Source organism: Salarias fasciatus, chromosome 23 (assembly GCF_902148845.1).
Source record: "Salarias fasciatus chromosome 23, fSalaFa1.1, whole genome shotgun sequence".
Classification (NCBI taxonomy): Eukaryota; Metazoa; Chordata; class Actinopteri; order Blenniiformes; family Blenniidae; genus Salarias; species Salarias fasciatus.
The window spans coordinates 4909518-4936392 of record NC_043766.1 but is presented as its reverse complement, the minus strand read 5'-3'; the positions used below and the strand labels follow the sequence as shown (position 1 = coordinate 4936392).

Here is a 26875-nt window from a genome sequence, read left to right as displayed (position 1 = left end):
GTCCAGGGTGATGAGTCTGGGTGAAGACAGGTTTAATCTTTAACAAGTCACCACCAGTCCATCACAGGGCTCACAGTGAGAAACACACACACATAACCATGTTAAAATCACAAATTACCCTCAAAATCATGGTTTTTTTTGGGAATGTGGGAGGAAAACAGAAGCACCCACAGAAAATTCTCCCATCAGCAAAAAATCAAAGTCAACATAGAAAGGCTCCCAGCCCAGTGGGGGGACCTTCACGTCAAGACATGCTCTTTATTCTACACAAGGAAACAGAAAGGGACATCGCACCCTGTCTAGTCTTCTGTATTTAGGAGTTACATTGCTGATATTCCCTCATATTACCACTAATATTAGCTTTTTAGGTGCTGTTTTGTGATTTTTGGTCCCAACATGCATGAGCTTGTTCTTGTGATTTTTGTTTTTATAGATTCATACCATGTTGTTTTGCCTTCCTTCTTCTGTTTAATGAATAGTGGCCAATTTGTATTTTGATGCACTTATTAACAGTGTAATATCTTATAATATCTTTGTGGTTTGTTTTTCTTCTGTTGTCTTTTTGTTTGACTCTTTTATCAATGTTTTTTGTGGGTAGCTCTGATCTTGAAATAGCAAGATTGTGATCTACATCAGTTTATACTGAGTGTTGTTGTAATTTCTTTGTTTCTGTTGGTATGTGGGAGAAGATTTTTATGTTTCTTGGGATGTTTTCTGTAATTTTTGCTCTCTCCTTATTTAACAACTCTTGGCGGGTGCCTCGAATTTCATAACCAGCAAGTTTTGTCTTTTATGGTCCCTGATGAGCCTTTGTTGATTATTTTTATTTTTTCTTTTAGTTTACGTATTGTCTTGTTTTCAGTACGTGTCAGTGATACATGAACTCTTGTGATGTTTTTACTGTTCTTAATGTCACAAAATGAAACACTAACAGTCAGCAAAATATCATTCAGCCACATCTGATGCCCCATATGTCAACCATGCCCCAGATGCCAAGATAATGCCTTCAGCACAGACTTGTGAAATCTGATTAATATTTGAAACCATAAAAAGAAGATAAAATTATATGCTCAAAGAAGGTGAAACAATTAAACATTGCAGGAAGCTGCCTTTATTTGCTCTGCCCACTAATCTCTTTGATTATACCAAGAGGGATTAAATAAAGGCAGATTGCTATATGAATTTCACCTGTCAGACATTGTTTTGTGGATAATCTACTGAAATGTGTTTTATCAGCTAGGAAAATTGTTTTGATGGGATATTGCCACCTCTTTCCCATGCATAGAGGCTTCAGGCTTAAAATCAATTGACGAATGACCATCATCAAAAACACTTCCTGAGAGAACTGAAAGAAGCTCTCTTTCCTCGCCGCCTGCTTCATTTCCACCGGTCAGCCATCAATAGCCTCCTAACTTCCTGATTTGAACTGTGACCTTGTGTCTTTCAGAAATTCTGCCAGAACTCCCTTCACAGTAACATTGACAGCAGGTTTGTTTTGGGTTGTTTCCCTGAGTTTCAGTCCAGTCCTGTGGGTGGCAGCATTGGTTAGTGCAAACACTTGTAAAAGTTATGCATTTACTGATTTGTTCTTCAAAATGAGATTGGGGCAAAGGATAAAGATAACCACAGCTGTTTTCTCATTTCTTTGTCGTCCCCTAAGCGGTATCCAAAGGGAGGCTGAATTGATTTCAGTTTCTTATGCATAATACATTATGCAAAACACGAGCTCTATTCATTATTAAAATGCACAAAGAAGAGGTTTGGTGTTCAGCTGACATTTGATGTAATTTGCTTGTCAAAAAGCCCTGTTCACGTAGAAAGCTTTTCATCCCTGGATCTGTGCTGTGTGAATAATTGGGAAATTATTTCAAATTCATCAAATGAAGGGGGGGGGGGATATTCTTTTTTTCAAAATCTCTGTTGTTACACTGAATGAACTTTTATTATTTCCTGAGACTTCAGAGTCTAAAAATATCTATTTTTCTTAAAAAGCATTACACATGATCCTGTGAGTTTATCTCTGAGAAAGAAAAAAAAAAACACCTCACTGCAGCCCAATTTCAAATATTTGCCTCATGTTTGTAGGTTTTGCTTTGAGAGTGTATCAGGGCGCTTTAAACAGCCTCTGGATACATCTGCGGTCTCACTGGACTGAATTCTTTTTTCTTCTCTTCTCTCTCTTTTTTTTTTTTTTTTTTTTTTTTTTGTGTGTGTGTGACTTATGTAATTTTGAAATTAGAACAATAATATCCCACCTCGTACGAAAAACTCCCTCAGAACCGCACCACGCTCGCCCCCTTTGCAGCCGTCCCGGCCTGTGATTGGCTGGCTCGAGGGGGCGTGGCGGCGAGCGGCGGGTTCTCGCGCGCTGGCTGGCCGGAGCCTCGTCAGTCACGCTGTTGCCTGGCGATGCGCTCGCAGCTTGTCAGCCGCACGATCCAGTTACTGTAGCCGCCCGCTCTAATGAAAATATCGTCGTCGGTGGGTGGATATACGGGCCCGGCTCCATCCTTTTTTTGTGGCCAAACCGAGTGAGTAGTTTATTCCTCTATTGTTCAGATAAAGAGCCTCGCGCCGGCTGATGTTCTGTGGATGCGTCCTGCTGTAGCGGCTCCTCATTCCCCACGCTTGAGGTTTGTTTTCTGGGGTCTGTTTTTTTTTTTTTTTTTTTTTTTTTTTTTTTTTTTTTGTGGCCAATATTGTGCGTTTAATGAATGAAGCTGCGGGAAATACAAGTGGCTTAGCATCAGCAGAGTTTGTGTTGGAGGAGGAGGTAAAATGTGCTCCATGTCTGTGTTATGGTGAAGCCATGATGTTTGACTTGTTGGATTTATTGCTGCTCTGCACTGAGAAATGTAGGAGTTATTCATTCTGTGACACACACACACACACACACACACACACACACACACAGTACAGTACAGTACAGCCGAGCTGCTGTTACTGTCAGCCACAGTACCACTGTAGCAACAAACCATGTTTTTTTTCTACAGTGTACCAGCCCATCATGACAGGTGCGTGGCCAGTTCCACATTCCCCACCTTCACAATGGACCACACTGTTTGTGTGTCTTTAAATGTGTGTTGGCCCCCTCATTCAGTGGCGCTGTTAAAGCAGAGATACTGTATTTTAAGGCTCACCCAGACCCAGTCTGGCCGGGTCTCGCCACCCCAGAGCCGGTTCTGTGCAGACAGCAGAGCTGTGATCATGTGAAGAGGCTTGGAGGCTTGTATGCTGCGAATTCCACACTCAGTCCATTACCACGCATGAGTCACTTTGTTGATAGAGAGAGAAAAAAAAGGAAAAGATATGTATATTATCCACACAGATGCCCAGTACATTCCTGATCATGTTAACCTTTTTAGGTCTGGGCATTGGGGGGGCAGCTGGCTCAGATCTGCCCTGCAAAAACTGAAAAACACTGAAAAAGGTGCATGCCACTTTGTGTCGGATGTGAACTTAGGAGATTACTCTTTGAGGACATTTCCTCAGATGTGAACAGTGTATGAGTTCACTCTCATATTGTTCGCCTCAAGTTTGCCCACAGCTGCTATCAGTTTACCTGTATTGAGGCTGGAGCCGCTGAGTAAGATAAGGAGTGCTCAGACCACAGAGGGTGATACTCGGTGCTCTGGGAGACGGTTTATTTTGGTGCTGTGGGTTTTTCTTTCTGGCTTTGTGATGAGCAGCTCCTCTGTGCCCACAGTTGTGTTGTAGGAGACTGGCAGCGTGAGTACGAGGCACCGCGAGTCCTTGAGCTCCCCAGCAAGGAGAGGATGAAATGGAGAAAGTGGTATCAGGAGTCTTATCTGATTCAATAAGTCTGAAGAGTGCGCGGATACCAGAGGAGAGGCTCAGATCACATTAAGATTGTGTGTGGTGTTGTTTCACTCTCCCGAAAAGGTGGAAATACTGGAAGTAACTTTTTGCAAAGGAGCCAATATTCTCACCAGGTATAGTAAATTTATAATTGCAAATGGAATGGAATAGGATGCTTTTCTGTTTGCTTGACTGTGGCTGACAGTCCACTGTCATCCCTCCTGATTTTCGCTTCACACTGTATTTCTAGCGCTGCGCAGCCTGTTGGAAGCGTTGTACTTGTCTTCCGTACCCACAGAGGAGTTTTGTCGAGGAATTTGTTCTGACGATCTGATCAGGTTATCTTGGGTGGTTGAGATTTTAATTATACGGCGCAAAGCCTGTGTTACAAATGGGGAGTGTGAAGTTTGAAAAATGAGTTGCATTTGACAGGCGAGGGAGCTCCAATGAAATATGGAGTTAAATGGCTTTCCAGGATTTGCGGAGTGACTCTTACGAGTAAAAATTTGGGAAATCTCAGCATCTGTGGTGTTAGTTTCAATCATCATTTTTTATTTAGTTCACTTATGTTAATGGAAGCGTTGATGATAAATTGCTGGAGTGGTCCTTCACTTCGGGGAGAGCGCTTTAGAAGAACCCGTTCTTCAGCTTGTGTGCATCAATTCTCACGCCGAGCGTTCACCCGTGTTTACGGTCTTATGTTTCTTAGTTTCTCAGCTCTCTGCGGCTGAACTGGCTGTCCTTTGATTTGCCTGGTGGTCGTTGTGCAGGTGAAGAGGAGCCACCAGACGAGGCATGTGGTGGATATTATGGCTCACCGCCGGCCAGCGCCTCTCGGGAGCCGACAGCTGGCCGCCTCTCGCTCTCCTGTAGCCGGGGCCCCAGAGCCTGAGCTCCATGCGCGCCACACAGCATCCCTTTTGACTTCATGAAGATCCCTGACATTGGTGATGTAATGAATAAATTTGAAGTCCTTGGGATTGTGGGTGAAGGTGAGTAGATCTCATTTGCTAAGAAAATGTGCGTTGCAGTCTGTTTCAGCGTTTCGCTTCTAAAGTTGAGCCTTCCTCCGCCGAGGGTTTTCACACACACAGATTTGTGGTCAGGCTTTTCAGTGAGCAATCATTTGATTGTTTTTATCCAATTTTCCTGTGGAACAAGGCCACTAAAAGGCTGATCTGTGTAGCTCAATGAGGTCAAGTACAAATTTTTAGAATTTTTTTTATTCATTAGAGAAAATTTTCATGTGAAAAAAAATGAAGCGAGATGCTGCGACATATTTGTGCCGTGAGTGGTGGATCGTGCGGTTTCACTTTCATTGCCTCAAATGGCAAAGGCACGCAGTGATTTGATAGTTAAATTCCCCTGAAAGGCTTCTCCTGGCTCTCGTTTGTGCTTGGAGCCACTGGGTTGATATAAAGTGGCAGCAGCCCTGAGGTGAGGCCACCCACTTGTCCCAGTTTTTACACCCCACTCCCACATCCAAGCAGTTTTATAATGTGAGGATAATGTGTCGCTGGAACGCACGGAGGAGAAACTTTGAGCTGGAATTTAAGGGCTGAGCGCCTGTCCGGTGATGAGCTGGCCTGGGAGGAAGTCGGCACTGACAGTGCCACATTAAACTGTAAAGTTGTGGAAGTTTTTCAGTGCAGCTCCGCTCCCTGCCTGTGCACTCATGGGGCTGTGTGCTCCGCTTGATCCAGCGCCATAGATTTTTCCTCAGTGATCTTGAGGTCAGTCAATTTGGTTAATGATTTAGGTCGAAAGTGTTCAATGTATGCTCATCCCGGCTATTAAAAATACACTGAATCTTATGTAATGGCCTCCAGCTCCAGATGAAGACTTTTTTTCTGATGGTTTCAGCACATGTTGAACTGTTTTGTTTAGTTTTTTTGTCCAATGTTGTCATGTCATAATTGTGTACTTGTTTATAATAACAGTATTTGGAGTATTGTAATTTTGGTTAATGCCCCAACAACATAGATAGATATCAAACAAGCGATAAATGCATGAATTCTAAAAATCCACTGATTGTTGTGAAATTCCATTTGTGTTTTTTTTTTTTTGTTAATTTTAAAGTTTGGCATCATGACAGCAGTGGGTAGAGCTAACCTGCTGGTTTAACCCTTTCAATGTGCTTCAGTAATGTTTTTGTAAATTTTCTTTACATACAAATGTTCTGTTAAATCTTGTGATCGGTGAAGGGTGAATTCTGCACATTACCCCATGTTGGCTGCAATAGGCTCCAGTGCCCTGTCAACATAGAATTTATATGGGGGCTTCAGAAGCTGGACGAATGGATCAAAATCAGTTCTTGTACCTTTTTAAAATTTAATTTAAACAAAATCAAATCTAGACTCCATAGACAATAAACAACAGCACGTAACAAAACTTCAGCTTCCTTGGGTGGAAAGTCTTGTTTTTCCTGGTTTGTTGTCCTAAAGTAATATGAAAACACTAGTTTTTCCTTGAAACTTTGCCTGAAACGTTTGATTTTCCCAGTTTCTGCAGTATTTCATGTGGAATAAGAAATACAAACTTTGTCTGTGCTCAGTCCAAAATTCTGACGTCTCTATAATTATAATATCGCCTCGTCGTGAGTCAGTTCAGTGCTTTGGGTTTGGGACGATTGGTTTATTCTCAAACTTATCCTAACCCTCTGTCCATACACGTATTTATACTGGAATGCGTTGATTTTTTCATGGAAAATACTGTAAGAAATAAAAGCAGATTTGTGTCATTTGTTTGCTTTATTCGCCTAATTGACTCTGAAAACTGTGAAAATGGCAATTTTTACCTAAAACTCTGTTATTTTGTCACTAAAGACACAATGGCCATATCTTTGATGTATCCAGGCGTCTGGCATGGCAGCCGTCTCTGTATGGATGAATGTGATTAACAGTGAAGCACTTTGGGGAACTGCTCAAGTGGCGGAGAAACGCCGTACAAGTAAAATCCATTTACCAGTGTCACTTCTTCTCGAAATGACAGAAACTGGTATTTACAGCTGATACTCACTCCTGAAGCCACTGGCAGTCCTGTGAGGGTTTGCAGCTGGCAGGGAAATCGTTAAATATTAAAGATCCCCTTTCAGAAATGTAAATTGTTTAAACGTCGTTTTGGAGAGCATAGATCACTTCTCGTATCTCCGCTGTGTGTGAAGGAGCGCAGATCCACTTATCATATGGCTCTTCAGTCCAAGAATTCCTCTTCAACCCTCGGGGGAAGTGTGTGTGTGTGTGTGTGTGTGTGTGTGTGTGTGTGTGTGTGTGTGTGTGTGTGTGTGTGTGTGTGTGTGTGTGTGTGTGTGCGTGTGTCAGAGACTGCCAGGGTCGATAACATCAGAACTACAGTAGCTGGCCAACACTTGTGTCCTACTTTCTGAACCACCTGTCCCTTTTAATCGAGGATGTTTTTCCTTAATCCAGATAAGTTTGTAGGAAGCACTGGGAACCTTGCATGGCCTCTGCTTTGTGTTCCCACACTGACAGTCAGTAAACTCCCCAGTTTCTTGCACTATACATTGTTTGCCAGTTCATTTCATTTGATTTTGAAAAATTAGTTAAATACGCTTTATCTTTGTTTGTTGATGACTGTAGATCAGGCTGACATGCTATACGCAGATTTTCCATTTTCAGTGCGATTCTGCTGTCATGTATTATTTTTTTAAGAATCTCAGTGAAGGGAAAAAAAGTAATGGTGTGTTTTTCTGTTTCAGGTGCCTATGGTGTTGTTCTGAAGTGCCGACATAAGGTAAATGATTATATTATGTGTTTCAAGAAAAAACAAAGTTAAACCAGAAACTAAACAAAGCTTTTAAATAAATAAATGCAAATTATTTTATTTTATTATTGCCTGGAAAAGAGGTAGTGTGGTATATAACTTATCACCATTGTTAATGCAACACAATAGGTTCAATTTCAGCTAAACAAACAAACAGAACTTTCTGAAACAGTTCAATAAATTAATGAGTTGTCCTGCGAGTAAAGCCAACAAGTAGCCCATAGTCCACTCCAGTTTGTAGAAAAAGAGGAATAACAGGCAACGGTAAGACTAGACAACATGATGAACGCAAGAGCTTTTAACAGCAGCGAGCCAGGGATCTATAGCGAACAAAAAACTCCAGAAATGTTGGATTGACACACTGACAGTGACTCTCTATGACTAATATAATATGTTTTGGCCTTAGTTTTGTTTTCTTGTGTCAATTTAAGTAAAATATTAGAATTTGTTGCAGATTAAGGAAAATTAATCTAGAATTATTGTTTCTTTATGTGATTGTTTCTAAGTAATAAATTGTGGAATTTTAAAAAATGTCATCCATGAAAAAATTGTGACTTTTTCCTTCTTGGTGTTAGTCATTTAATCACTTCCTCTAATAATAATAATAAAAAAGTGATGATTTGCAAAAATAGGTTCTGTAAATGTTTGAGTTCTCTTCTTTGTAAACAGTTTAAAAGACGCAGCTTCGCCTTCTTTAACACACATCGTTAAATCTGAAATCTTTCATGCTGAGACAGTCCTTCCTATTGTAGTCGACAACATTATTTCTGTGCTTGCTACTACTTTCTTTTTTTTTTTTTCTTCTTTTTGACGTAGCTTTAGGTGAAGTTTATTTGTTATTATCCAAGCTGTGGAAACGAGAGCTCTCTGATGTTTCCACCCAGTGTCTGTCTAGACCGCGTTTTTGTTTGTGTTTCACCACCATTCATCAGCAGAGTACAGAAAGCTTCCTTTTACTTTTGTACAAATCTTTAGGGAGCTGTTTTGCGTGTTCGTTTTTTTTTTTTTTTTTATGTCTGCACAGGTAATTGCTCCTCTTTTTGTGACTTTCAGTCCGTCACTGATCAGGCGGAAAACGTCTTCTCCATGTAATCTGTAGCGCCAGCATTTCCAGAGGCTGAGGCGTCAGAGCTTCATTCAACACAGCCGATTTGATACACAGCTATAAGGTGAAGTCAAGGCAGAGCATTTGGTCCGAGCGTGGCGAAAACGGCGGAGCACACCGGGGAGAAGTTCTCAGAGCAGCTCCACTCAAGTTCCAGTGCAGTGTTGATGTGATGTGAAAAGCAATTGTAGTAGACTGCAGACCGAATCACCTGCGTTTGCCCCAAGCTTTTCACTGAGAAATCTCTCTTATTCCAGTGAGCTGTGGAAGTGGCTTGCATAAAGGTTAAAAAAACGCAGTAAAAACATTATGGCCTGCAACCAACAGACTGTGACGCTTTGAGAGCTTCTGGATCTTTGGGATCACTGTTAGTTTTGCTATAGACATCTGGAGCTCCAGTGTTTGCCCCATGTGACAGCTGGGCCTCGCTGCACACTGACTCCACTCTCACACCGTTCACTTAAATCCAGCAGCGTTTCATGTTCGGCAGTTTCACAGGTCTCACACAGCTGCAGTGACCGACAGAACATCTGGGAGATGACAAGCAATTTGGAAATAGACAGAATTAATTTCATTTTGTTTACAATAAGACCAACTGAAGGTCAATATATCAAGGAAACGTGACTGATGGGGAAAGTATTGGAGTTGGTAGACAGTTCTGTGTGGATTGATCCAGTAATCCAATAACAGCTGCATAAGCAGCGTTCATAAGAAGTGTCACCTGCTGCCATTCCACTGGGGTTACCACAGCCAGTCTTTGCATCTCACACTGTAGACTTGAGTATTTTCCACGTCGGACGCCAGTCGTTTGCTTCATTTGCTGCTCTCCCAGCTGGGAAAGTGGGAGCATTCTGCGATGCTTCAGGTGGAAGAAGGTCTATGCGTTTCCTCAAAACCATTCAGCGCCCAGCTGATTTTCAATCACAGCAAATCCTCATGGCCTACTTTCTTCAGTAGGTAGGAAGTGATGGACTTGAGACTCAGAGCCACAGGCACGTGGCAGGCGAATTTATGTGGAATTTATTGACCATGACAACAAAAATTGCAAAAGGCAGCCTTATCGTTTCAGGCCATCTCATTGCGGATCAGAGGGTCTTGTTTGCTTGACAGATAAAGAGAGTAGAGAGGTAGTTGACATTAGGGTTTTCATTGTTGGAGGATAACAAAGACATGCAGTGCCGGATGGCTGGTTCTCGTCCTTTGTTCCACGTTCAGGTTCAACCGGCACTAAGATCTGCTTTGAACGATAACAAATGGGTCTGTTTAAATTCCTCCATTATGTTTCCGTCCACGTGTGAGTGGCTCTGATGGCTCGTCCTAATACTGATAATTTTAAGCATAAGAAAAAGGAAATCGAAAACGACCGACAGAAACCAAAAAAGCCTTACTCTGAAAAGCAGACGACCCACACTGCAGTAATAGCCTTGTCATCTCAGTCCATTTAAGGAAGAGGCTGTGCCAGGAATTGACAGCAATCCAGCATGAATAAGAGAGACTAACTACCTCCTACTTACAGAAATCTGCAGGAAAGAGACAAAGCACTTTCTCAGCCCTGCTCATCAGAAATATTAATGTTCTTTCATGTTCTGCTATTGTCATTCATTTGCCTGTATTGTGATTTTTTTTTTCCGTTACTGCAGTGTTCTGTTCCAGTCGGTGTATCTATTAGCTTGGTTTCTGTTGCCCGTCAGTTAACCTGAGTGTAAGACGCGTAAAAGACAACAGCATGGGGCAAGCAGTCAGAAGCGAAGAAGAGCGGACAGCCCTGGTGCACGCCGGAATAACAGGCTGTAATTAGTGCGCTTCATTGTTCAGACTGATTGATCACAGGCCTAGGCAGCTGCTAATGGCAGTGTCTCCATTTGATACAACGCAGCTCACATAAATACACTCAGCTAGGTGCAACACGACATGAAACACAGCGTGTACGACCTAATAAAGTAGTGGCAGAAAAGACAACACCATTTCTTTTAAGTGTTCCTGTTTTTCTTTCTTGAATTCCACGTTTTCTGTTTTCATGTCTTAATTTCTCGTCTCCCTGTTTCCTGAAATAAGTACATTGCCTGTTTTTATATCCAGATTATTACAAACACAAAGCCATTAAGTCCGGAAAGAAAAAAGCAAGAGCTTTGTGAGACTTACTGACCTGAAGGGCGCCGTGCATCAACCTCGTCTTAGCTGGTAAAAGGGAAATGTTGTAGTTTCTTGGTCGTGGGAGATTTTACTACACTAATGGGTCTGAGGTGGAGGGAGGGGAGTTTATGCATCTACTATTCCTGACTAATGCGCTGGATAGCGCCTTACTGCAGGCAGTCTGATAAAGTTGTTATATTATTGTTCATTAGCTGTGTCTCCATTAGCTGATGTGACTTTACAATACAGAACTACTGTGTTTCATAATAGCTTTTTAACTAGCTAATTTAACGTTTTTAAACTTCTCTAGCACATGACAAATAAACAGTCCTCCATTAATGTGGCATTTTGCCTCGCACTGCCTTTTTGATGGAATATCTGTTGGTGACTTTAACGTTGACGTGTTAAAGAACAGGAGAGCGGATTATCTGGCCGCAGATCAATGTGGAGCAATGCCATCTGGAAAATATTGTATTGTTAGTGTGAATGTACTGACATGTTTATTTTTATTTATTTAATTATTTAAAGGCTAACATGGATCCATGCTGCTTAATTATGTGCGCGCGCACACACACACACACACACACACACACACACACACATGGACTCTGGCACGCAGTCAAACATGCACTCCATGCACTCTGACACATGCATGTGTGACTCCTACATAGCGGAGGAGAACACGGTCTGACTGAGAGGTCTGATGGTGCTGTGACGGCAGCGTGCCGGACTGAGAAAATGGCTGCATTTATATGGAGCCGCAGCTGCTCATTGTGACAGAGCACACTTACTTCACCAGTGGCACGCCCCTTAAATTTGGTTTATACAATGCATGTATTTAACCAGAATAATTAGGTCCAGGAAGATGTGGGGCCAAATATAGAAGGGATAGAAATAGACAAATGTGCATTCATCGGTGTCTGCAGATTCTTGTGAACCTATTTAGAAAGCCGGCGGCTTACTGTGTGCAGAATCTCACATCTGATTTATTAGGTTAGACACCGGCGTCGCCTGGACTGACTGAAAGTGGCTCTCATAGAAGAACTCTGACAGAAACTGTTTGTTAGGATGCTATTTGGAGCTCTCTGGTATGAATTTTTGTTTGTGTAGCACTGTCTCTTCTACTTGAACTTGATAAGTATTCAAGGATTATTAACAGTTTTGTGCGAGTTACGATAACTTAGTTATTAATTACCGTGTATTCTTTGAAAAGCAGCAGCGTTGGGCCTTTCTCAGTGAAGTGTGTATGTTTTCCATGTGCTTTTTTTTTCAAGGTACGTCAAGGTACGTGATCAGTTGTTTGCTGAATGTTGAGCTATTTCCAAATTCTGATGATGATCATAGTAGTGCTTCTCTTGTTTGATAACATAAACAAAACTTCTATAATTTTAATGCTAGTAATGCCCAGAGATCATAGGTACGGTGAAAAATTATTAATAATCAAATCTGCGGTCAGTCGTTGTAATGGAGGGTTTCATTGATCCTGTTCTGCTGAAGTAGTTCTTCAAAAGCTCCAACAATAGATCAGCGGATCAATCAAAGACACAGACTGCTGACTGAGAGTCCCATAGCAAAGTGTGTAATGGGTCCAAACCAACGTGTTAATGCTAGTCAATGTATTTTAATTTGCCGTGAAAGTTATTTCAGAGTGTATTCACACCTTTTTCACTCATTGGTCCGAATGCTAAACTAGCTTACATAGCGTTGTGGTTCTGATGAGTTAGCATGGCCACACAGAGAGGATCCTGTCTATGTGGCGTGTCCCCGAGTACTTTGTGTAGCTTTTCCTTTTCTGCACCACCCTTTTCCATTTTATTAGGTGCATGGAGCACTTCAAAATATTCCACAATTATATTTTCAGCTTTTATGTGTCACTCCTACACAGAGCAATTAAAGCTCCTTTCCATGAGGCCTTTACTGAACACAGCATGTGCATCAATACTGTTGTTGATAAATGCGTGCCTATAAAGTTATCGAACCAAATGTCAATAAGACTGTGGTGCTGGGTTTCGCTCCAGGTGGGATGCTTTCACACAATAGTCCCACTGGGAGCACCTCTTCAGGCCGGTGCCCACCAGAGTGTGTGTGAGTGCCTTGTTCACCCATGCTGCTGCAAACTCAACTGGGTCAGCCTTAAAAAATAAATCAAACAAACAAAAAAATTAGGAGCAGTGTTTTTTTTTTTTTTTTTTTCAGAGTTCTCTGCCACATTAAACAAAACACAGTAAACAAAAAGCTGAACATGCAGCCGTGTTTCGATTTTGCCTCTTGAAATGTATATGAAGCGTTCTTTTGGTGAGCAGTGGGCGCTGCTTGAAATGCTTATCGATGCAAGGTTGTTTCTATAAAACACTTTCATGACCTGTGCATGTCAGAAAAATAAAAAAAAAATTTAAGGCACTATTTAGAATTTAAGGCAGACTTGGAAACTGTCTCTTCAATTTGAAGGTTCTGCCATTTGTAGGCATGAAAGTAAATATATTAGCCAGCGATTAGCCTCGCTGTATTGATTATCAAAGGCCTGAATGGACTCTGTGACCACAGACTCAGATGATTTAGACCTCCAGGGGGGAAAATGCTGGAACCGCTGTTATACAATATACGTTCGTTTTACTGTGATCATCCCCAACAATCCCCAAATTTACATCGTCCGATGTAAATCACACAAGCTATGAGCTACAGAAACATATCTGTACACATAACTTCTGTAGCTTGAGATATTTTTCATTCTTACTGCAAATCCAATATTTTTCACAGCTTTTTTCATTAAAAACAGAAGAGTACTCACAGCAGAACTGTAACTTGCTGTTTGTCAAATAAGTTGAACCCATAGAGATGCAGAGGAGCTTTTGTTTTGTGGCTGTGGCTCATCTCTCATTTATTTCTTTTCCATGTAAACAGATAGCCAAATGAAATGCATTTTGCCTACTTTCTGCTCTGGCCGTATTGTTTTGTTCCGGTGTGCTAACAGGAAATGAGCAGGCTCACTGATTCAAGCAGTTTCAAGGACGCTGCAGCCACTTCTCCACCTTTTGCCATTCGAGCTGTAAAGGCGCTCCAGGACTTTTTGTCCTCCCTGCTAAAGCTTGACAAAACTCCACCAATTATGCTGATTTACTACAACCTAATTAGGAGCCTTGAACGTACTTGTGGAACATGGACGACGTCGTATTTCTTTAAAAAGATTGAAATCAAAACATATTTCAGAAAATTGTGTTTGTTTCAGCGGTGACTCATCGTGTGGTTGGGTTTATTTGAAAAGAAACAGAAGGAAAATGCACACATGCAAAACTGTCTCTCCTGAAAGAGCGGTGGAAAGCTGTGAGATTCACACAACAGTAACTAATGAGGAGGGATGGATACATTTCCAACCGCACTCATTGTTGGAAAGATTTGGTAGGAAGTTCAGCTTTTCTGCAGCTGTTTCTCCAGCTCAATATCCAATTTCTCACTGAATACGCTGGTTATTCCAAAGACTCAAAGTGAAAGAAGGAGCTGAGTATAAAGACCCTGTGAACCAGTAACAACTTCACACCACAACAATGCATTGTTATAAAATGACTAGAACCTCCAAAAAATTCTAAAATTATGTTTTTTCTCCTAAAACTTTGAGAAACTTAGGTGAAACTGAGAGTTAAAGCTCCACGTAAAAGTGACCAACCCTCAAGTCTCAGGAAACATGGTTTGTTTCATGTGTTGATCGAGGTGTAAGCTCTTTTTTTTTTAGTTTTGCAGTGCTTAAAAAATAGATCAATAACTACACATTGTTCATTCTCACTGCTAATTGACCTAATTCACCTCTATTCTCCTTTATTATCTAAAATTCTTAAGTTTCACTTCCTGCATTGTTGGTTAATGCCACATCTAAAGGCAGACAGGTAACTTATCTTTCCGTGTACTGGAAGCCCGAATTCTTAAATTTGTTGATGCATTCAAATCTGGGTAGGTGTGTATTAACAATATTAGCGCACATACTCAATAATGCTTTTATATACTGACTTTAAATAGGTCTTTCCAAAGGACCCATATTTGTTATTACTGGTGCTTGTGTGTGTTTTGAATCAGCGTTTTCACAAAGTTACACTTTAAACTTGCATTTGTTGATTCACATTGTTGACAAAACTGGGCATATCAGCACCGAGAGTGGAAACCACCCTTTCTGCTCGATTCGGCGTGGCCCTGAGTTCGTTGACACACGACAGAAAGCATGTTTGCTCAGCGTGGGTTACAAAGCCAGCGCTCTCACAAGTGGCCCTCAGTTGACTAAAAAAATAAATCACAGTTTGAGGTTCCTTTGGTGATGTTCATTACTTGTTTTTAATGTAGAATCCTCTTTGAATTAGTTTGTTTTATGGGATAATTAACTGTCGTCATGTCATTTTTGGGCTGATCTGCCACGACTGTCGTCGATATCCTTCTGCTTCTAGACCTTCCACCATCCTTTGTTGGAACTCGTACCTTAAGTCTTCACCCTTGAAGCTAATCTAAATCCTGCACGAGGCTTGCATATGATCACTAGGGGGGGGCGCTGTAGCATGTGGCGGCATGTGAAGTGTGGGAGTTGGAAGGTAAACAGAGCAGCTGTATTTGTTTAAGCGCTGAACACCTCTCAGGAATGTGTACGACATACAGCGGCGCCTTGAATGAGCCGTTCGTCTGATGAACAGGTTTCCCAAGCCACTTTATCGTCAGAGCAGTGAAACATCGACAGCCTCTGCCTCCTCGGTAGATAGTCAGCAACAGGAAGATTTGGAGCACTTATGTCTTATTTCATCAATAATCGCAGGGGATGTATAGATCTGACTCTGGCTGTGGGGGTGTTCTGATTGCATTATAATTGCATTTCAAAGAGAGCGCTGTCTATAAATGGCATGCCTGAAGTATTTTTTGCATCAATGAGAAACAGTCTACCCACAATGGAGAAAAAAAAAAAAGTGGATAAATGTTAAATAAAAATGAACCTTAAAAAGGTCTCTTTATCTTCACAGCGTGCAGTGATTGCATCGTATTAATTTGTTATCGTCTTCGCTGTCAGAAATCAGGAATTAGATGGAAACTTTCCCTATCAAAACAGAACTTAAAATTGCATTTGCTAAACTAACTTCTTTTTTTGTCAGCGTTGATCTCTGCTATGAAATTACCAGTACTCAATTCATCTGCTTATTACAGACTCACGTGAGGCAGCCATTGACATTTTAAAGCGAACTGGACACTACTTCACATTAATAGACTGAAAATGCTTGAATAGTAGATGAACCCGAAGAGTTTAAACCTTTTTACATCTGCACTCTGCATCTCACTGTCCTCCGTTGATACACCTGCAGGTCCCTGTCATCCAACATGAAAAAAAGCGTAATAAATACAGTCATTTTTCGAAATGTGTGTCTCCTGTTGGTGATAAATTGTTTTGTCTTTATTGATTAGTCTTTTATCCGTCTTTATTGACCGATCAGCTGCAGCTTTTGAATTGATTGCCCCCACAGCCCCCAGCTCCTCGGCTCTAATGGCATCAGGTGTTGGTAATCCCAAAAAGATGATGATCTGACTGAGGGCAAAAATCATCAATACTGACTCCCCACCAAGTAGAAAAGTAAGATTTCCATGCAGGAACTTCCAGTCTTGCTTGATCTTCTCTGCACAGTTTGACAAAAATAGATTGCATATGTATTCTGCGACTTCTGGGACAAGCCTGAAAAGTCTCTTGTGGGAAGAGGAGCACTATTTGGAATGGCTGTGAATCACTCCAGAAGTGTGGGCCACAGCCATGCCTGCTGTAAATTAGGTCTGAAACTGCTGGTGGGACCGCCAAAGGAAAAACCTGCTGATGGTCATATATATTTGATTTAGCCAGAAAAGGCCTAGTGGACAGTTTTTGCCAAAAAAAATTAAGGTGAAACATTTTGTTCACAAAAGTTGGAGAAAGATAAAGTGAGGACGGCCAGAATGTTTTGAGCTGTGAATAATGAAGCAATAAGTGCAGTCTTGACAGAAAGTGAATATGCTTGTTGAAGTTTTCTTTCAAGGTATTCCAGAAATGTGTCAGCTGTGGGGGGATTAAAATGAAAAAAAAGCATTGAAAAATCTAATTGAATAAAACATAAAGGAAATAAGTAAGGCTAACTACTGAAGTCAAGATAATGCTCGAGCATAAATTCAACATTAAACTGGCTTTGTCCTCCAGTCCTGCAGAAGCTGTAAAGTTAGAAGGTACAGCTGTGTTTTGCACAATCTCGACCTGTCTTCTAATAGCTGCAGATAAGATTTACTGCTTCTAATTAAAGGCAAGGTAAAACAGCAAAAGCAGCAATTTATCCAAAGTTTTACAGCGAAACAGTGCAATAAAAGGTTCACTGGGATGTTGGGTAAAAGTTAAGCTGACTGGAAAAGGAAGAGGGCGACTGCTGCTCCTGATGCTCCGTGAGAACGCCGGCTAATAACACATCGGCATGGAAAATCAACAGGAAAGATGTTAGCTTGAGTTGATTGTGGATAGAAATAGCTTTTGACAGGGATGTCCATGTGTTACTTGACACGGTAAAAGAAACCGACAGCTAAGTAAACAAGTGAATCAATTTCCCTTGCTCGGTAAGTGGCCACCTCCATCAGTTATACTGACGGGGAAAGTTTGGAGACAGTAATACACAATGTTCACAGGTTGCACTGCATAATCAATCACGTAATTAAACGTAAACAAGCAGTTTTTTTTTTGATCGGAAAGTGAACGGCACACACAGCAAGCGCTCCACCGAGCAGCAGAAAGACTCACATGATCACATGAGTCATCCTATTATTAGCAAGTGAGCAGGAACATATGTGGCACATGCCAAAAGGAGTCTGCAGGCACAATACTCGCTTCTTATGGCGAACGCTCCTGGCAGCGGCGCCGTGGCCGGGGGTTGCATTTTCCTGGCATGGTTCGGGTTCACAGAAGCCCTGAGGGCCAGCGACACAACACATGCCAACAGGAAGCTATTCCTAGGGAACACGCTCCGCCATGCAGTGCTGGAGCGATATGTGTGATCCAGGCCGTGCCGTTTCTCATTGTGACACAGCCGATGAAGAAGTCATATATCATCATCATCATGATGCTCGCTGATGCTTTTAGGTCTTTAGTTAATAAAATATCAGCACCCTTTGATATGCATCAGGCCATCGTCGCGTAAACACAGAAAAACCGACCACCGCATGCACGCAGCCATGATTAAAATCTGAATTCAGGAAGCTTCTCACTAAAACCCAGAATTTCCCGAGGGTCCCCTCAGAGTGGTGGTCTCATGGCCGCCAAGCTCCCTCAATACTGCACACATTGAAAACAGCCTTATGGTCTCAGGACGCCGAATGTACAAATAAGATGCAGAGAAAACCAACATGAGGTAGCATAATGGCAGGAAAAGGAAAATATAAGAACTCCAGCAGCACTTGACCCTTGAAGAAGCCAGAGAACTGTTTCTCCGTTGACCTTTGACCTGATCTCTGTCAGCTATGGCTTACTTGCGCAAGGACGACCACAAAAAAATTACTTCTAATGTAAATGAAAGCAGAGATATTCATGTGATCTCTGGATGACATTTTTAATCAATAAAAACGCTGGGGTCGTCGTCGTGGTTATTTGCCCACTGAGCTCCATATATTCAGCCCCTGCTCCCATACACTGTACACCAGTCAGAGTGGAGGATGTGGCTCGTTTTTCCTGTCGTGTTCTTTTCCGATGCTGACGATACGCTAAGAAAGTACAAAACCAGGAAAAAAGTTAAAAACTAATATCTTTCTTGCTTTCATGCAAGCAAAGTGGTGCCACTCGAAGCGTAACTCAAGATGTCAGTCATGAGAGTGAGGTAATCAAGAGGTGACAAGGTGCAGTAAAAAATAAAGAAGAGAAAAGCGAGACGAGGATTCATAAAGAAGAACCTCAGCTGAGCAGGGATCGCAGAGGTAATGATCCTGGTAGATAGTAAGCAATGTGTTGTTGTTCGCTACAGATGTAATGAATTGTTGGTCCTGCAGAGGACGCGTTCTCTCATTTATGCTGTTTGTGAGTGTAGAGGAATTAAAAAATTACACCATCTCATCGCTGGGTTTGTAAATGTAATAAGGACGCTTCAGTAGTCACTGTGTGAAGTATTTTATTTTTTTATGGAGATCAGATGGCCTGAGAACACCACCTCCACCCCACACACACACACACACACACACCACATGTTAATTAGTCAAAGACAAACAGTCGGTTGATGCGTACTTAAACAGTGACCACAAATGTAATGCAGTATGAAAACAGTTCTTGATTTAAGGATTTTTTTTTTTTTTGCAGTGCAGTCTTTCAGATGATATGTCGGTTTCACCTGCCAATAAATAAAACTCCTGTCACCTGGAAATGATTCCTTAATGTTCTCAATTGCTTCCTGCTTGTGCCTGCGTGGTAAATAGGCCAGAGAGACCTCTCAGTAGTCCAAAAATTGGTCATTAGTGAACTGACTATATCTAATGAGCACATCACAGTTTCAGGAGCTGCCATGGCCGTGTAGCATCAAGTGAGTCACCGGCGCTCTGCAGTCATCTGTTGTTTGTCCTATCTCCATCATAAATGTTCCTCTTTCATCATTATCTTTTTACTTTAGTACTGGTCGAGCTTGGTTTTCACATTGCATAACCGAATTTTGTGTCTTCCGCAGAAAATAGCATCGATGCGCTCTGCCTAAATTTTATTCCTCCCAAATAAGCTGAGTGTCAATAAGATGTAGATTTATTTGGTGGAAGGACAGAAAAGGAAAAAAAAAAGTCTGTCATCCCCTTTTGAAGGGAGCAGCTATTTTTCGCTGCCAGTGAGCAGAAACTGGGACAGGAGAGGGAAGAAGGACGATCGCATCGAACATTAAATGGGTCACCTTGAGTGGAGCCGTCGCCGATGTGGTCCGATGAGAAGGAGCGGGTGACAGGAAGATGTAGCAGGGACACACATTTCCGGTCTCAGTGTAAGAGTCGTCATCCTCCCCGGGTAGTTGGAGGCTATTTCAGGTCTGGGTGCGAAGCGCTGTTGAACTCAGACTGTCCGAGGCCAGCCCACCTGTTTATGCAGATTTTTTGGAGCGCACGTCCTGGATGCTGATTTTCTTTTTTTGGCTGCCTTTTTTTTTTTTAACACCAGACACACCAGAGGTACACAGAAAGTTCTCCTGTTAAAGTGGACACATGGCTGGTTAAACAGCAGTGGGATTCAAACCAGCAACTTCTGCTGCCCAAAATTCTGGGAAGTTTTTCTTCTTTTTACGTTTTTAAAGTGAAATAAGAAATATCTGCCTATGTTTTTCTCAATACAGTATTCAAACTTTCTTTTTTTTAAAAAATCACCTTTAACCCTTATGAACCACATTTTTCACATAAAAAAAAAAAAAAGATAAAGGCTTTCAGAATATTTTTGTTCACGACGTCTTTCCTGAAACCTCGAAGAAGGCCAGACTTCCTGCATTAGTTTCATTTTAAAAGTTCAGTGGCATTGCATAAAATCTCCAGCTAAATACAAACTTTTTGTTCAATCTCATGTAATTTACCCTCATTTTCTGTGCAGCTGCACTCCCCCACAGGATTACCATACTTATTTAAAAATGATTCATCCTTTCCTAAATTAATTCTTCAACTGCAGGACTGGTGCTGCAGAGTAGATTTACAGGCTAATGCTCCTTTTGGGCCTCCCCCTAAAGAAAATAATTCTGGGATCTTCATTTTAATGAGGAAAACAAAAAAAGCATGTACATAATAAAAATTTTATAAACATCAGCATAGTATGAAGGATCATTAAAAGACGATACGCCGTCACACAGTGAGTGTAGCGCTCTGTGTGAGTTCACTTCTGGGGGGTGAACTTCTGCATTACCAGTGGACGGACTGAGTGCATTATGTGGCAGCTGCCTCCACTGGCGTGTGAAAGTGTCCCGAATGGGTGAATGTGACCAGCAGCGTAATGTGAAGTGGTTTAGAGGCTGCTAAAGCGCCGGAACAGCGCTTTTTAAGAGAAATCCTTTTTACCATCGATGTAATTACCTCTGCTTGCAGTTACTCTATTGTTGCACTCTGTGTGAACTATCTGCAGGGACGACCGTACTGAATGTCACCTGCAGGCGTCTGTCTGAATTACTTGAAGTGCTGGTAATTTCCCTGTCACCGCTAAAATAAAAAAAAATGTTTTCTTGGTCTTGCGCTTAAAGTATTCGTCAATGTACAGAACGACAAGGCTGTGGTGAGAAGTTTCTCTAGCTGAACCGTTCCCACTTGATTTCTGTGTTTCATCTACGTAAACAGAGACATACTAATTTGAATGTGTCTCTGACAAAAAAAACAAAAATCTAAGTAATCAACAACAATTGAGCTCGGTGAAGATCAGCAGCAAACTCTTCAAGCCAGATGGATAAAGAGGACGGCGTGATGCACAAACTAACACTGCAGCCTCCACTGACTAACTGCACCTCGGAAAGCACCAGAGATGACTGATTCAATCAAGATTATGAACAGCGAAAACCTTAGTAATTAATTTGATGTCTCATATCATTTCCAGTGGGTGATATATGCATAGTTATTAAATTGAGGCATCAGTGTTTAAAACGGGTAAGTAATCCCTCAGTATGAGCGTTAATCATGACCGCAGCAGAGACCACGTCAGCTGCTTTCCTGATGTTTTACGGGCCGAACACCCGCTGTGAAATGAGCTGATTAGGGTGTGGTCATAATGCAGGCTGATTAAAGGCCTCACCTTGAGAGAGACAGAGATAAGTGATTTCTATTTCACTAAATTCCGGGTGACCGCAGGAGGAGCGGTTCATTATATCTGAACTAACTCAGCCGCATCCTCCTAGCAACATGAAAGAATTCAAATTTCAAGTAATATTAATAACTCAGGCCTGAATCCTTAGGACCTGTGATGCATTAGCACAGTTCCTTTTTCCTCAAAGGCTTCATTCAGCACAGTATCATCTGGAGTGAAATGATTGCATGTCAACTAAAAGTGGCAAAACCTCCAGTTCCATGTCTCTCAGTAAGAAAGTGCACTGCGAAATGTCTACATTAAATTAAATATCCAATCACAAACCTGAATTTGAAACATGACGTTGTCCAATTAAAATATATGCAGTTTCAACATCATAAAGTAATGCAGTTCTGAACAATACCTCCGTACAGTCGACTGTGTTGAAGCAGGTCCTCCGTTTGCAGCTCAAAATTTCTCTTTGAATTTTGTTGTTTCCAAAAGTGCAAGAAATGACGTAACTCTGAGCCTTCTTTGGTAAATCTGCTGAAGGATCATAAACCTTGTCGGCCACAGTGTTTCTCCTCAGGCTTATGATGGCAGCATGAATTTTCACTCACCCACCCAGCACACCTTGGATGCTAACACTACTTTGCTATCAGCAGGTTACTCTCCGCTCTGCCACCGATCCCTCAGCCCGGGCCGCCGTTCTGTTATGACTTCTATACTAAAACAGTGCGATCCCCTGGGAATAAATCTTTATTGAACTATTAAAGTGACTGATTTCTTCATTATTCTGTCATTACTGTGGCCCCTGCATAAGCAGTCTTCCATAAACGTTAGCGTCCCTTTATGGGCGCTGTTTGTTGCATGTTGGCGGTTCTTCTTGTTGTCATGACATCAAAAACCAGTTTCTTTCCAGAAGCACTGCGCTAACATCCTGATTGTGGAGCTGAACTTAACGAGTGAATCAGCCATCAGACTGACCCACACAGCGCTGACAGCTCAGGTTGTGTGTCACAGCAGCTACAACGCAGCTCTGTGCACATGACTGAAGACGCGCCTAATTGAGGAGACAATAAAAGCAGCTCTACTCAAGTACAGCTTTTCAGCAGCTTACACGGCGCTGCTATTCACGTATTTTCAATCGTTTGCATCTATAAGGTTCTCTTTTGGCCGTGTAGTAATGTGCTCACCTTTGTGCCCTGCTGTTTTTGACGTTCTTGTTGTACCACCTTTCAGGTGCGTGGCTTGAAATGGGTTTATTTGTACACACTTGTACCTACAATGGCAGCTTGTGTTCATAGAAAAATCTGTAATTATCAACCAGACTTCACTGCGCTCGCTCATAAATGAGTTCATCCCCTCGTGGGAAGTTGGGAAGCATTTTAAAAGGAACCGCAACATAAAAGCCATGCAGAGCACCTGGTGTCCTACACGACTTCTTCAACTGTAACACGCGTCCTCGGGGAGGAATCTTAACAAATGTGAGATCAGTACAACAACTTTTTTGCGGTTCATCTTCACAGATCCTGTTTTCATTCCGACTGCGCTGCTTCGTACAGTTTGTTCCCGATGCACAAAAAAACCTGGAGTGATTTTAATGACGACTACAATCTGCTGTGAATTCTAGCGCCACAGTGGGTGACATTCGGTCTCTGGAGTTCTGAATTCACCAGTTGGGTGTTTTTGGGTGGCGTTCTGTGCGCAGGGGTGTGGGTCAAGACAGCCGCCTGCAGGACAGCTGACTTATGAGACCCGCAGTGTGTGTCCAGTCGTGTGTGTTGCGTCTGCAGTGGGAAGTGTGAATTTTCTGGCATGCCGCTGTGTCCACTTCACAGAGAATGGACAAAATGATATCGCTAAGGATGTCAGCAATCTATCTGCTTTTCAAAGAATGTCTTGAAATTGGAATTTAGGCTTCCCTCTTGTTGGCAGGTGGTTAGTGAAGCCTGGGTGCAGCTGGGGACGTACAAACAGTCGCAATCACACTCTGCCAACAGGCATGAATAATGTGTGTTCGATTTAGTTCGCTGTGCACAAGCAAAGTAAAAGAAATTCTGCTGTGACTGATGCCGTCCTGCTTGGGGGGACACCACATAATAAAATTAATTCAAAATAGCAGGATAGAATATGAGAACAGACATAGTGCAATATGACGTGATACCATCAGATACTGATGGTACTGAATGCCACAGAACAGTATAATGTAATATCATACAATAGAATACAGTAGGACATGGTAACAGGACACCAGAAAATACAGTGTGGATGGATAACAACATGTTTTATTCCTCACAATCTACAGCCTACAAAGCAACAGGTTAAGTTGGAAAAGCTCCATTGTGAGCACCGACATCCATCTTTTTTACGATACAAAACACCACGATGCTAAATCACAGGTTTCAATACAGCAAAATACCGACACAATACAGATACAGAAACAATACATTATGTTACTCAGTGCGATTTGACGTCATTTAATGTGATACTCCAGAACATGTGAAGCGATGCAGTAAAATAAATTTGACATACTACAATATGCAGTGCTGTGTAATACTATTTGACATCATGTGATACAATCTGATGGAAAATAGAAACTGATGAAAACACGTTTTGCAAGATGTACATTTTATTAAAGTGGTAGTTACGATAAGATTTGATGCTACACATTTATATATTCATCTAAATTGTCAAAACTGAGGAACCCTTCTGATTTAACAGTGAAACATTTTACACACTTTTAGCTAGTCCGGTTGACTTCATCCTACAGTTTGACACGAATGTGATATTTGGAATTTATTATGCAAGTATTAACTTCTCGTCCTGACTTCTTCTGAATTGTTGGTTTGAAGGGAAAAAAATCAAACTCCTGTACTTCACATGCTCTTTGTGCTCTTTGGTATTCCTACTTTATTCAGCTCAATCTAACATAGCTTCTTGGTAAACAAATACATGAGTCACATAAAGTACATGACTCATGACTGTGTAAAGAATCGCTAGGTTGGGTTTACTGTATCTCACTTATGCTCACAACCAAAATTAGTTTACAAATCAAGTCAAAATTATTATTTTTAGAGAAAATGCAAAGTCAGGAGTAAATGAAGCCTGGAGAATGCCGTTTGTGTCTGTTGCTGGAACAGTCACACTCATCAATTGAGGACAGACTGAGAGAATTGATCTTGTCCTGTTCACGGACGCTGCTACGTCTGGCTCCGGTTCCTCGGCACACTGCATGTACACTGCTGGCCTGACATGGCAGTGCATCGTGTGTCTGCTTGCAGATGCACACCCCTTTGGAACAGTCTCTGGCCATAGTATAAATAACCCTCGTTCAAAGAGCGCTAACACCTTTCAGTCCGATCGAATGACGCCTTGTCTGTAGGTTACCCTGGCAACCCACAATGACCATAGATTGGAGCGCTAGCTGTGTCTGCACTGCTGCGTGGCTTTCGTCTAGAAAGAGCCATTTCCAACCCGCCGAAGTGTGTAGTGTGCAGTGTGTAGCTGGACTGGCGTGTGAAGCTGCTCAAGCAAGTCTTCTCTTCTGTTCACCCAAATGTAGACAGGTAGGCAGGCTGGCAGGTGGGCAGGAGCTCGGGAGGCCGGGAGGTCGGTAGGTAGGTGGGCAGGTATGTAGGTGTCTGGGTAGTCTTTGAGTGGCTGTGGCTTTCAGGTAACATGTTAACGGCATTTTAGCTAATCTGTTGGTCAGTGGGTCGGTCAGTTGGTTAAGAAATGAGGTAAGAAAAATAGACTGAATGTCCAGAATGCAACCAAAACTCACATCACAAACAGAAGCATCAAGATACATCAAAATATGAAAGTCTGTTGCAACTGAATTAACCTCATAATAAATAGGCAGGCACATTTATATCTGACAACATGCTTTACTTTTGTGTGCAGTATGATCCAATCTGCATTTAATCTTTACTTGGTTACATTTTCAGTCAATTTTTATTGATTGTCTCACATCGTCAACCATCAGCCTACTTAAAATCTATTTTTCCAAAGTCTCTATAGGACACTGAAGTCTATCATTCCTCCCTCTGAAGCTCGTGTTTGAATTGCGACTGACCAGGTATTAATTCCTCCCTCAGAGAAGATGGTGCAGACATAAAACTGGTTATTTAGCCAGTACTCATCTGCTCCTGATCTCCCGTCGCTCCAGCTTTCCTGCATATGCATGGAACAGCGATGCGCATGAAGCTGACCCCGCTGTGAGTCATCTCACATGTCTGAGCGCTGGGAGGAGCGCTCGCCGCTCGCCGCTACGATCCGTGTTGGAGCGGTGCGACGCCGCCTCTGGCTTTCTGAGGAGGGTGGGGGAGAAAGTGGAGCACAGCTCTGAGCCATAGGCAGAAATACTCGGCCTAACTAGGACATGTCGAGAAACGGGGCTAGTGGTGGGACTTGATGAAGGGATGATGTGAAACACAGTGACTCACTGTTGATTAGCGCCCAATGTCTTTATTTACTCTCTCAATTGTTGACTATTACATAACGCTCATACCTTTTAAGTGGCAACAATTTTTTTTTTTTTTTTTTTTTGCTGGCTTTTCACCTTTTCCATGTGTAGTGTCTTTAAATTAATTAGTTCACCTTGCTTTTGGATTACAATGCAAGTTAATAACGGTGTGTGTCATTTCTTTATCCCCTGTAAAACAGCTAGTACTATAATTTTTACTTTTTATTTAAAACATTAAACAACAGTGTTAAACCTCCACCAAATTATCCATCCTTTCAAATGCTTTCAAATCCTAGTAAGAGGAAATTTTTCCAAGGTGTTGCCATCAGATTTATGCTGTTTCCATTTTTACTGAGAACAATTATCCGCTTCAAAAAGGACCTTTAACAGCATATAAAATGTCTGTTAAATGGATGTGTACTGCAACGTGTATGACACACCTCCTGCCTGGGGTGCAGAATGAATAAACCAGGATTATTATCGGTAATTTTCCAGTGAACTAAGCTGAGAGAAAAACAGGCGTCTGGAGTGAACATTAAAGAGGAGGAATTATGAAGCGATCGCTGATCACAGTTTACTGTGGCGGCCTTATTTAGAAAGACTATAGGCAAGATGTCGGCATTGTGGATTCAAATGCATTGATTGTCTGAATGTACGCAAACAATTCCGCTGTAAATGTTGAGTGACTCTGAGTTTCAGCACTCGTCTTGTTGCCTGTACAGATTTCGTCAGGTGTCGTCAGGTGTGGCCCTGCACAGTCTCAGGACTGCAGTGTTTTATGACATATAAAAATAATGTCGATTCAAAACTTGATTACAGGTTTTCTCAGTTACTG

At 41.8% G+C, this 26875-nt stretch overlaps 1 protein-coding gene across 4 annotated transcripts in view; it reads left to right on the top strand.

Moving 5' to 3' along the window:
• Window positions 1–4677: 4677 nt before the first annotated feature.
• LOC115381359 (cyclin-dependent kinase-like 5) overlaps window positions 4678–26875 on the top strand; it is a 39524-nt gene continuing 17326 nt past the window's right edge. For all 4 annotated transcript variants that reach the window (XM_030082666.1, XM_030082665.1, XM_030082667.1 and 1 more), the window contains exons 1-2: window positions 4678–4811; window positions 7538–7572. In XM_030082666.1, coding sequence (XP_029938526.1) covers window positions 4748–4811; window positions 7538–7572 — 99 coding nt within the window. In that variant the 5' untranslated portion in view covers window positions 4678–4747. The remainder of the gene's footprint in view (window positions 4812–7537; window positions 7573–26875) is intronic.